At 37.6% G+C, this 12,580-nt stretch overlaps 1 protein-coding gene across 5 annotated transcripts in view; it reads left to right on the top strand.

Moving 5' to 3' along the window:
- Nucleotides 1-12,580, top strand: part of LOC146367918 (netrin-G1-like) — a 65,254-nt gene that overhangs the window by 41,190 nt on the left and 11,484 nt on the right. For all 5 annotated transcript variants that reach the window (XM_084912393.1, XM_084912395.1, XM_084912396.1 and 2 more), the window contains exon 4: nucleotides 10,113-10,285. In XM_084912393.1, coding sequence (XP_084768519.1) covers nucleotides 10,113-10,285 — 173 coding nt within the window. The remainder of the gene's footprint in view (nucleotides 1-10,112; nucleotides 10,286-12,580) is intronic.

Genomic DNA, 12,580 nt, shown 5'->3' with positions numbered 1-12,580 from the left:
TGTGCCTACACATTTCCCTCCCTCATTTAAACTAGAACTGACATTTGAATATCATTCTATGCAAAAGATAGCCTTTTTACTGTCTCTGCAGATCTTTCTTTCAAGTTTCTTAGTTTATATCAGTGTTTGTAGCACTATAGATTTTCTCCTTAAGTCTTAGTTTAATCCATCTCCCATATTCTACGATTGAAGCCTGTGCTGCTGACAAATGGCAGTAGTTTGACCTTGATTGGAGAATGTTTTGCAAGTCCATAACATCACAGTGTATCTGATTTGGGAAATGCTTAGCAGTTTTGCTCTGCAGTGTGATATTTTGTGCTGATAATATTGTAGAGCTGCTAGTTGTGTTCTAGGATGTCACCCTTAACAGGACTGAGAAGTGACTGATTTTAAAACTACTGCATAGAAAACCCATGCTCTGTGAATCAGCTTAGTCGCTGGGTTTTTACCATGGCTTGTTCAATTTTATACTTTTTCGTCCTGAAGAATTTTTACATGGAAATTTTCCAGAAACCAAAATCACCTACTTTGCATAATTTCTCTTTCCCTCCCTTGTAGGAGGTTGCCCTCAGAGTTTGTCAGACCTTGCTGCCATGGCCCAAGATTTAAAGGAACTGTGCACTAATTGCATTTAAATGATACCCAACCTACAGGTATACACAGTACATAAAAATCTAAGTATAGCGGGTTAACGAGCTTGAGTGACCATTTATCATTATCAAGCTATAGAAAACATAAAAAGTCCTTATTAGTTCTTGTGTACAGTTACAGCACAGTGTATCTGAAAGAAATACTGATAGAGTTGTTACTTTTTAGGTTATTAATAAAGGGTGATTAATAAAAGGATTTTTGATATTTATGTTTTTTAAAAAATTAAAATTTTACATTTTACAAAGTTTAAATGACACAAGACAAAGTGAATAGCTGGAAGGAGATATATTGTTCAAAGCACTGTGTCTCACTGTGACTTAAACACAGCTTTGTGTTTTGCAGTTTTTTCTTGTTAGTTTTTTTGTTACAGAATCTCTATTGCTGACACTGTAAATGCGAGCTTGCTCTTCACATAGCCACAGAAGCCAGCACAAACTGCAAACATGCCTGCACACAAAACAAGCACACCATCTTACTGGCTCTTATCCAGTCTTTTACATACAGTACACACACATACACGCACTCCCAATCCTCTAAGCCCATGCCCTGTGAACCATGACAGCTGTAGCCAGCTTGATTGACAGAGTTTGAAAGTCAGGTTCGAGTGCAGGTTCACACGACCCCAGCATTACTCTGCTTCCAACGTAAGGTTCTTCCCAGCTCTGCCAACGCCTGCTCACTTATCTTCCACCAGATGTCTGTCACATGCTGCGATGTTTTCTGCCAGTCATCTCCTAGTCTCCAGTGTTTAATTAGTGCTCATTAAGGCCTAGGTTTTCTTTGTAAATAATATATGGTAGATAGAGAAAGTAAATCAACATAAGCAGTCTCCGGAGAGGCATCAGTCATTTTTCCAGTAAAATCATCACAAATTTTCTCTTGCTACATTTATTGTATGATATTGTACGATAAGACTATACCAGAAGTGAAACAGACAAGGTTGCTTTGGCTTCTTGAGCGCTAATGCTATATGGGCATATAAAGGTTTATGTGGGTGTTTCCACTCTTAACGAATGCAGTGGCAAATTGTTTTCTCTCCTCTTCCTATTAAAGTGCTAAAACTATTTCCCTGAAAATGTTTTATTAATGCTTTCACTCATCATACTGCACTAGGTGACTGCGTGCCCATGCAAGGGCCTATGCTGTCAGATATACTGTAGAGCATGCAGCCAAACTCTGATTTTCATATTAATGTAGCTTTCCCTTTCTTGTTCCTTCACTACTTCCTCCTTGTCTCAGCTGCTTAGATCACATCACGAATGATACAGCTCTCCACCATGAGGAGTGAGGTGGGATTAGGGGGATAGACATTACCATACTGTATTCCTACATCAAAGCACAACCTCAATAATAGGCCCTGTCATGTAAACAAATCACAGGCTTTCAGGGGCAGTGGCCCAAGCCATGCAAATTCAAATTTCATTTCGCTTCAGCAGAAAATTGGAGCAGGGGGAATTAACTTGTGATCCACTCCTAATATTTCTCCAGCGTTTTGCGGAGCCTTGGCGGTGCTACTCTATATTTCAATGGGGAACACAAACAATTTGCTTGATATGTATTGCATAACACCACGAAGAATGACAAAATTGGCCACAGCGTAGAGCGACAAAAACAAGCCTAATCGGACTCTTCAATTTCACGGTGACACAGCCTGCTGTAATGAGGTGACTCTGCGACTCACCGGCCTTTTTGTGAAAAACTTCAATGCCATCTGAAATGTGAAGGAATTCAATGTAAAGAAACCCTGGCAAGCTCACTGTGTTAGCTGGATTTGCTCTGTTCATGCTGTAGAAAGACTTGTGTTTTCTTTTCATTGCATTTTGATGTTATGCCAGTTTATGAAAGGTAAAGGTGAGGCCTTCAAGCTTAAGAACACTGTACCAACTGTCAAGCATGGTGGTGGCAGCGTCATGTCTAGGGCTGTTTTGCTGTCTGTGATATTTATACAGTGCAGAACAATGAAGAGGACTACCTCCAAATTCTTCAATTTCTCCTCAAATCAACAGCTAGCTGGTAACTAGGGCCAAAATTGTGTATTTTAACATGACGTTGATCCCAAACACAAATTAAACCTGGTTTTGGAATGGATTAAGCAGGCTAACTTTAAGTTTCTGGAAAGGCCCTAAACTCAAACCTGTGTTTTGGAAAACCTGGTCTGTGCCAGGAAACCAACCAATTTAAATGAACTCTACTTTGCCAAGAATGGTGGTCAAATATCGGAATTATGCCACACACCTGGTCAAGGTGCAATTTATTAACCAAGTATATACACACACAAACACATTTTTTTTTTCAATAATAAATCAATACATAATAAATCAAATAATAAATCAATTCAAACTTGTGCACCCAATTGCTGTTTGAAGAAATGAAAGACATATGTTGTGCAATCATTACACCCAGGAAAAACAAAACTTCAAAAAGATTACCATAGTATTCATAGCCATTATGACTTGATGGCCACTTGTAATATCATTAAACCTTGACACTCACTGATATATATTTCCCCAATAACTGGTTTTAAGGTTATTCCAGAAATGTAAATATTGTCTTAGCCACTTGAGCCCCACGCCCCCGGTACCAGGGGCAAAAAGGAGGAGATCACGTTTAATCGGTTATAACACGGGTTGAGAAATATAAGTCCCAACATGTGTGTTATCCACAGAAACCTCTGAATCTCAGTTAAAATTTCTTACAAACCATTTCTACAACCACCAAACACAACGAAAACAAGCCATGATTAAACGAGCAGTTACGTAAATGCGCACAAATCCGCAAAACAAACAAAACCAAACAAGAAATTCTCCAAACTTCATGTAACCGGCTAAAGACAGGCTGGATATCTTCCAGAGCTATTACTGACTCCAAAAACCAAGTTTCACCACGCTCTGACCAGAATTCACTGAATGAGTCGCAAAAGAAGACCACAAAAACACACAGCGGCGCAAATGCTCTAAGACAGAAATTGGCTTACCATCCTGATTTCCGTTATTTTTGCCGGTAGCCGGTAGCCACGTGATTATTAGCAGTTACCATGCCTAACTAGCTGCATCAGAGCCGTTTTGTCAACAACCTCCATTTTAGACCCACCTACAGACACGTGACTGGACAGACGCCACATGCACTAAATTTTGCCCACGTGGGATTTGGCCTTGCAACTTCTGATTGGTTGACGTAACGTGAACGTGACATCGTTATTGTGATCCTATTGGCTCAAACGAATAAAAAGAGGTGTCAATCATGCAAATTGACCAAAAGTTACAGCCCTCAGATTTTAAAGAGCAAGAGGCCAATTAAACTCCATTGCCATGTAAATGTGTAGTTAATTCCTCAAAAATATATTTGTAAAAAAAAGCATTTTTAGGCCTGTTAATAAAATTAATTAATTTCTGCTCTTTAATACCTAAAAAATTCAACTGGCCTAGTGTCCAATGTGTACCAAAAATTGACATTTTTGTACATCTGGATATTCATGTATTGACAGTGTTGTAAATTTTTCACTATTTCACTGTAGAAACAAATCAAAATGAATCTTTGCACAGATGATGTTTATATGTTGGTTACTTAATTTCTGGAATGAAATGTGAACTGAAGCATATTTTTAAAATGGTTATATGCTGAAAAATAAATAAAAGAAATTAGGCGAGGTTAAAATCTACTTACTTTTTCTGTGTTCCAGTCTCAGTAACTTTTACACAGTAATATCTGCTGCAATCTTTACACCTCTGATGAAATTTCACAAGTGTTAGCTTTATTTTGATACCAAGATTGTAAGCACAGAGTTTGTAATTGCAGAGAAATAATCAATTAATTTTGAGCATTTCATTTTCGAGCACGAAGCTCAGAAACCCCTTTGGGGCTAAAGAGGTTAGATATTGTTTCAGGGGAAATAATTCTTTTTAAAATAAAACAAGGACTTTGGTGATTTTTTTCTTATTTTGGAGCCCTGTAACGTACTTGCACTACAGTGTTCATTCAAACAGCCACCATCTCTCTGTTAGGTGGTGGCCTTTTTTCTGTCTTTCCCAGCAACACATTGACATTCTAAAACTCTCACCAAGGCCAAAGTTCCCCTCAACAGCCTTGATCTCTCCATATCTGTCAAAGCTATCACTGGTCAGGATATGTGAGGCTCTGTACAGTGTCTTGTAGAGAAAAAGTGTCAGGAAACCTCAGTATGTATTTATACAGCATGGAGGCACATTACGGACTCTGACCATGGGTGACTTGTGTGAGGAAACAGGTGAGATATGGAGCTGAGGGAGACTGGTTTGCTCAGTCTTATCAGTCAAAGTGTCGGCCATGGGTTAAATCTCGAATGAAAAAGGGAGAAAGGCTATCCATTCTAAGATACTGTGTGTCCATTTTGGAAAAAAAAATCTGAAAGTAGTACCAACACAAACATTTTCAGCTTTTTTAGACAATTTTCTTGCAGTGATGCTCTTTGACAAAATAGGAATAATAATAATAATAATAATAATAATAATTTAATAGTATTAATCTGTTGTATTTTTTAAGTGTAAGTTATATGGAGGTGTTCTTATTTTGCCTGTTTTCATAGCAGTGGACAACGTTCTAGCAGTTTATATCCTAACTATGTAGAAGTGTTAGTTTGCATGCAACCACAGTAAATTATATCATTTCAAGAATCCAAGTTGAACCAGCTACAACAAGGCACATCGCACATTAACACATTAACATGAAATAATATTTATAGCAGCAACAAATTAATTGTGGTAAAAGAAAAAAAGGGCTTCCAGCTTCCTCCTACAGTCCTGCTATTAAGTTAATTAGTGATTCAAAATTGGCTATAGGTGTGAATGTGACTGTAAATGGTCTGTCCCTCTGTGTTAGCACTGTGATGGAATGGGATCTGTGGAGGGTATATCCTGTCTCTTGCCCTGTGACAGCCGTGATGGACTCATTAGATAAATAACTAAGATGGATCGATGGATGGATGGACCTAAGATAAAAAAGTAAGATGTGAAATAAGTTAGAAACAGAGAGTTTGTAGCATTTAAGCTTTATGTAGCTTTGTGGTAGACATGGATTTGGTGATTTATTTATCTGCTAACAGTAAAATATTACTGGAACAAGTTTATATATAACCAACATCTTCTTTAATGTCAGTGGTCTGCACACATGTTTCTGCACACCAGCGCACTTGATTGACTGGACCTATGTTCAGGCTAAAGTTAGCAGCGCTATCCTGGGAATTATAAAAGGTAAAGGCCAGACTCAGTGCACCAGCAGACCTTTTCAACATAGAAAATTAGTAGGAAAAGTATATATGTTACTAATGATATTGATTCTGTCCTAATAAAGTGCTTCAGAAAACATAAATTGCAGACAGGTTTCTCTTTCATCTTAACTGTATCTTGAAAGTGCCGTTAAACCAATGCAGAAAATGTAATCTCACAAAATGATTTTTTTAAGTCTGTTTCCATTGCACTTTGTCACTTCTTGTTTTTATTTGTTCAATAACACATCAACTTTGCCTTTCACACAAACCTGAAAGATTTTTTGTATAAAGTGAATATAAAAAGAGCTAGATCAAGATGCACTTAGAGAGCCCGCAATTACGAATGAGACCTTGAAACCATGACAGCTAAATTGAATTTTTCACCCATCAATTATATCATTCATACCAATCCTTTAGCTTATATAGCTTGTCAAAAGGAAAAAAGAAGTATATATTTTTTCAGGTTCAGACCAGTGCAGAAGCAAAACATGTTCCTCGAGTGCCCACTTGAGGCTGGCTCCACAAGCCAACTGTGGTCACCTTGAGCTCTTTAAAAAGTGGATATCTAGTCTTAGATCTAAAGTGACAATAATTTAAGGAACTAACTCAAGGAATTCAATCACTTGATCATGATTGTATTGCATTTTAAAGGGAATTATCTAATATGATTCTTTAAGGTAACGTTACTAACAGACTGTCCAAGAAGTCAATTTTGGGGGTGGAATTACATTTTTTTTTATTCATGTTAATAAGCACAAATTAGTAGGTACCTAGTATGATGCCTCTTTTCTCAACTAAGATTTCTTGTTATTAAAATGTTTGAAATGTTTTCTTAAATGAAATTGTAATAATAATATCATTTTATCAAAATAGTTTATTACAGTGGTTTATTAGTCAGTGCTGCTTCACAATAAAACAGGGTATACGTTTATATAACTATGGAAAACAGCAGTAATTACAGGCATTTGTCTGAAGTAAAACTACACTCTAGTAGATAAATTAATGGGGGGGTTTTTCCGTTTGGAAAATCCAATTTGACAGTTAGCAACAAAAATGTAATGAAGGGAAATGAAAAAAGAAAGAAAAACTATAATAAAAACAAAAAGAAAGTTTCCCTAACCTGCCAGTTCAGGCTCTCTATTTAACTTAAGTTCTGTACTTCTCTCTTGTCTTGAATCAGTGATGCTAGAAGCTGTCACAGGGAAGAAAAGCTGTGTTAGACATAGTGAGCCTGTCAACACAGTGCCAAGCAGCTAGGAGAAGCCAAGGTTAGGCAGCAGCCAGAGGAGAAGAAAAGGCACTTCTGCTGTCTACTCGAGAGTATCAACAGAAAATAAACCAAAAATCCATCTTGCTTAATAATTTGCTAATTGCATGAGCAGGCAGCAAATTTAGTTGGAATCAAGATCCGTATGTCTCTTTATTTTCCACATGTAGCAAAAATTAGCAGTATTATAATGTCTTCTTTTTTTAATGTCAAGATTAAAGACTCTTTTTGCTTTGTTTTGTTTTGTTTTGTTTTGTTTTGTTGACAGCAGTAGTAGGATGGAACATCTATTCCACCCTGTTAAATCTGCAGTGTTGCTCCTTTTAAATTACCACATTTTAAAATGTTTTCTTTCTTTGCACAGCAGCAGTCAGCTGTTTTGGCATTTGAAATAGAGTTCATTGTTACTTTGTTGCATAATTGACTGACAGGAAGATTTTAATATTTTAGTGCTAGCTACCTGTTTTTGTCATTTGTATTTATTGAAATGCTCATGTTGTAATTGTTTAATAATCCCCTCACTGCAGACAAAACACGCCTATATCAGTACTGAACCAGCAATTATAAAATGTGTTTTTATAGTGTTTTGAGCTCAATAGGTTGGAATTACAGGGGACCGCTTTCCTCTTGTGGCCAAAACCATTTATAAAAAAATAAAATTCTCTGATTTCAATATGACAATGCCAGTGGCAAAAGCGTCACATCCCCAAGCTCCCCCGAGCCCACATCCTCTACTCTATCAGCCTGCTAGCTGCACCGGTTGGGCCTGATGATCCAGATTTTGCTGGTTTTTAATTAAGTGGAAGGTCAAATCTCATCGCTCTTGACTTCAGGGAGCTGATGCTGTCTGTATGGCAGAAGAGCTACACCCAGTCATTAATTTTATGAAGCGGGGACTTTAATTGATTAAAAAGTTAAGGACTATAGGGAATGCGTGGTAAGAGGCACTAGTATTTCATTGCTGTGATTGTCGTCCAATATTCATCACAATTTATAATGGTTGCTAATGAGGAAAGATGATTTGTGTGCGTGCATTTAGACACAGATAGATAGATAGATAGATAGATAGATAGATAGATAGATAGATAGATAGATAGATAGATAGATAGATAGATAGATAGATAGATAGATAGATAGATAGATAGAGGCACTTTATATTGTAAGGTCAAAGATGATCCCCTTTGAGCAAGCACTTTGGAGACAGTGGAAAGGCAAAACTCCCCTTTAACAGGAAGAATCCTCCAGCAGAAGCAGTCACAAGGATGTGACGACATCAATGTCACGATGTCACACAAGTCACGACGGTTTGGGGGAGAGGGGAGGGAGACGGGACAAAGACATGTGGAAGAGAACCAGAGATGAATAAAAACTACTAAAGTTGTGTATAAACGCATCATGAGTGTAAAGGTATGAGAGAAGGAGAAACACTCACGCATCATGGAAAGCCCCAGTAGCCCAAGTAATGTAGCATAACTAGGGTTGGATTCAGGGTCAGTTTATCCAATTGTCATTGTACATACTGTAAGTAAAAAAAGGAAAGTCTAAATCCTAATCTTAAAATAGTTCTGATATTATTGTGCTGATGGTTATTTAATGTCCTTTTTTTTAATCTAAATTCTGCTATTATTTTATGTAAAGTACACTTTTGAACTTCTTTTGTTGGTATTGATTGAAGTAGGCCATGGCAGAAATAGTTTGAGAACCGCTCCTTTAAACCTTATTCACTGACTCTCTAATGCTGTTTAACAGCAATACCAGACGGGGTCTAGTTTCCTTTGTTTCCCGCAGTTATCTATCATTAAAGTGAGATGTCACAGTAAGGCCAGAAAGTCAATTAGAACAGATGTATTTCAGATTGCTGCTGCTATTTCTTTGTCTCATGTTCAGCGGTGATTATAGAAAACAGATACCCAGATCCTGACTCTCAAATGAGAGAAATCTTCCCTCGGAAGCACATTGTAAAAACAAACATAGGCATGATGTGAAACCATGAGCTGACCAAACCTCTGGGGAGGTCTCCCGTGTCAGATTCACTCAATGGCCTGCATCCCAGCTGTTTCTGTATCAGTGCCCTCCTCCTTACAAGATCTGAGGTCACTAGCTGTAACCTTTTACCCTCATGGGACTGAAATCAAATAAAGGGAATTATATTTGGAACACTTACTATATGAAACTGTATTATCTCATTTGGCGACAAAAACAGCTTGTTCTGCCTCGGGTAGAGCTCTTTCCTTGGAGTTAACACAAATGAAAAAAGGTTATATTCTAAGTGCACGTAGTTTACTATCTGCTCATTCAGGTTGTTTAGAAACACTCAGAGGACACTCAAATTGCAAACAGCTTGTTCTTTTTCAGCAAGTATAGGCGCATGCTTCTTCCATGTGGTCAGAAGGGAGGTGGATTTGGAGTGCCTGAAAGCCATCCGCCCTTTTCTCTTCTCCTGTCAGGAGAATCTGTCAGCTCTGCCACAGTTCGGTCTAATAAACCAGCTTTGCCAACTGGTAGGGTTTCCTGCCTGAAAGCTCCCTTGCCAAATAACTTTGAAGAGAAAGAAAAAAGGAGTATTCTCTGGCTGCCCAACTTCTCTTTATTGTATCATCTCTCTATCAGATCCCTGCTTTGTGCGCAATTAGCGAATCTTACAGAGTGCCTTTCATTTAGAGCAAGAGTGGCAAAAGTGACCTTATTCGCATTGCTGTTCTCTCCGCAGGGGCAGTAACAAATGAGGCCTTGTTTTTTTTAAAGGAGAGCATAATGAAGCTTTGTGGAGGAACGATCCAAGTCAGATAACCCACCAGGATTTTAATTTACCACTGTCAAAAACTTTGAAAGCTGCAAAAAAAACATACCGAGGGCAGGGTATGCATATTCCCTCCAGAAAGTATTGATTCAATGGATGCAGAATGATGCCTATTCATGTCTCTGTCTTTTGTTGTTATTCTTGTGTCTCAGGTGCAAGTGTAACCTGCATGCCAACAGCTGTGTGTTTGACAAGGGGAAGCTGGGCTGTGAGTGTGAACACAACACCACAGGGCCAGACTGCAGCCGCTGTAAGAAGCACTACCATGGAAGAGCCTGGAGTGTGGGGTCCTACCTCCCTATACCCAAAGGAACTGCAAATATATGTAAGTACAGAAGCGCTTGTAATGCTATGTGGACAAGCACTGGCCATGCAGCTAATTTGCAAGTGGCTGGCAGCACATTGTTTCCACTCTTGCTGCTTGTTACCAATAAAGGGAGCCACAATGAAACATCTTTTTTCATTCTCTTTGAGAGATTATTCTGCTTCTTTATGATTTCAGCTCTTTGCCACTGCACTGCATTTTTGCCAGATGCTGTTTGTAGCCTAGTTTTTTGACTATGTTTTCTAATGCATTGTAGATATAACAAACTGCATACTGAGGACTTGCATGTCACATCATATTTGACAATGATCGGTAGTATAACTTGTATTTTTGACATTTGAGGTGAAACTCGTTAAAAGACCCATGTTTACATTGTGACAAGCTGACTGGTGAATAGCTGGGTATTCCAGGAGTGCACAGCCTTTCAACATAGTTTACTCAAATCATTTGTCAAGAGAAATTACAACATATTAGTTATAAACACAAAAACATTAAAATATGAAAAGATTTTTTTCATAAATAAAAAGCGTGAGCTTTCATTTATTCAATATTCATTTCAAGTAAAGTCAAATAATTCAAGCTTTTTTGTGTTTTCACAAAAAAACAATCAAAACTCAATTGTCTCAATTTATTAGAATAAATGATGTACAGCTTTCAAAAAGTATGTCTATTTAAACATTCGGTAGATTACCAAGAATTACTTGGTAAAGTGTGGTGTGGTTTGGAGCAGATCAGCTTTTGCCTCTGCTGAGGTGTTAATGAAGGCCAGGTTGCTTTAGAAGCGGTCTTTGGCTCATCTGTATTTCTGGGTCATTTGTTTCTTATCTGTCTTGACAATACCTGGTTCAAGTCTGGCAAGTTGGCTGGTTAGTCAAGCACAGTAATCTGAAGGTCAGCAAACCATTTGGTAGTAGCTTTGGTGGTGTGGGTAGAAGTTTGGTACTGCTGGGAAAGGAAATCAGCATCAAGTTTGTCAGCAGATGGAATCATGAAGCTCACTAAAATATTCTATTAGATTGCTGCTTTGGAATTAAAACACATTTCCAGTGACATGGCACAGCAAATCACTTCAGAGTGTGGAAACTTCACACTGGACTTCAAACAACTTGGATTCTGTGTCCCTCCACTCTTCTTTAATTTTAGGTGAAATTTACTTTCACCTAAAAAGACGAGTTTAGACCTTTTTCTCCTTATCCCAGGAAAGATGCTTCCTGGGAATTGTCTCTGCTCAGAAGTGGTTTGATATTGGAAATACAACGAGCCCCTTTCCTAAAAACATAGACCAGCCTCAGTCCACTACTTGTGAAACTCCTACATGTTCTTGACAATCCTCAAGGCTGTAGTCATCCCTATGCACCTTTTCCTACAACACTTTTCCATTCTGATCAATCTTTCATTAATATGTCTTAATACAGCACTCTGCAAACAGTAATTGTAATTTACTCAAACTCAAAATGAAACTTTCTAATAATTTGAAATAGTGGATTTCTGAATGTCATAAACTGTAACCCATAATAATTCAAATTGAAACAAAAATTAAGCCAGAAATATTTCACTTTATGTGGAACATATATTGAATGTGTATATAAAATATGAAAATTTACCCTTTTGAATGAAATTCTCATGGTATTTGATTTGTTGATAATACTAGATGCACTAGTATTTGTTCTCGCTAATGATTTTTTTCAGATCCTATAATTTTCTTATTTGAATATTGTATTAAATTGCTACTTATAAATAATTTTAAAGTATTTCCAAGTAGTTAGCAAAGCCAGTATAGAAAAAATATAGAAAAGAAAGAAAGAAAAATACAGGAAAAAAAAACCCTGTTCACATTCATGTTTTGTCAGACAATAACCAGATGGGCCACTCAGTCCAAACATATGACATATGGATGTATGTGTATGTAAAGGATTCATCGGTGTCACATTTAAACATACTGAGTAAGTCTCCATTTTTCAGTGTGAAGGGTTAATGTTGGGAAGGGGAAAGCTCCTGAGCAGGTCACAGACAGCTTTCTCCTGTCTGACAAACGTAAGGCGTACTATAGCGAGCTTTAACAGAGAACTTTAATCTCTCTGTGTCTAATATTGCTGCAGCCAGCAAGTTAAGGCACTGACACCAAAGGACACCTTGTCCATATCTCTGCATCTGACGGAATAGAAGTATTTTGTGCCCTGGGATGCGCACGCACTGACACAAATTCACTGTAACCTGTTAGTCTTAGGGTCTTTGCATCACTGGTAAGCTATTTTCTGTATTTCATTCATTTAGTATTCACAATTAAATAAGTGT

Source organism: Perissodus microlepis, chromosome 18 (genome assembly GCF_051167445.1).
Source record: "Perissodus microlepis isolate ML-2025 ecotype Zambia chromosome 18, ASM5116744v1, whole genome shotgun sequence".
Classification (NCBI taxonomy): domain Eukaryota; kingdom Metazoa; phylum Chordata; class Actinopteri; order Cichliformes; family Cichlidae; genus Perissodus; species Perissodus microlepis.
Note: the sequence above shows the minus strand (reverse complement) of the source record. Positions and strands in the feature narration are given on the sequence as shown.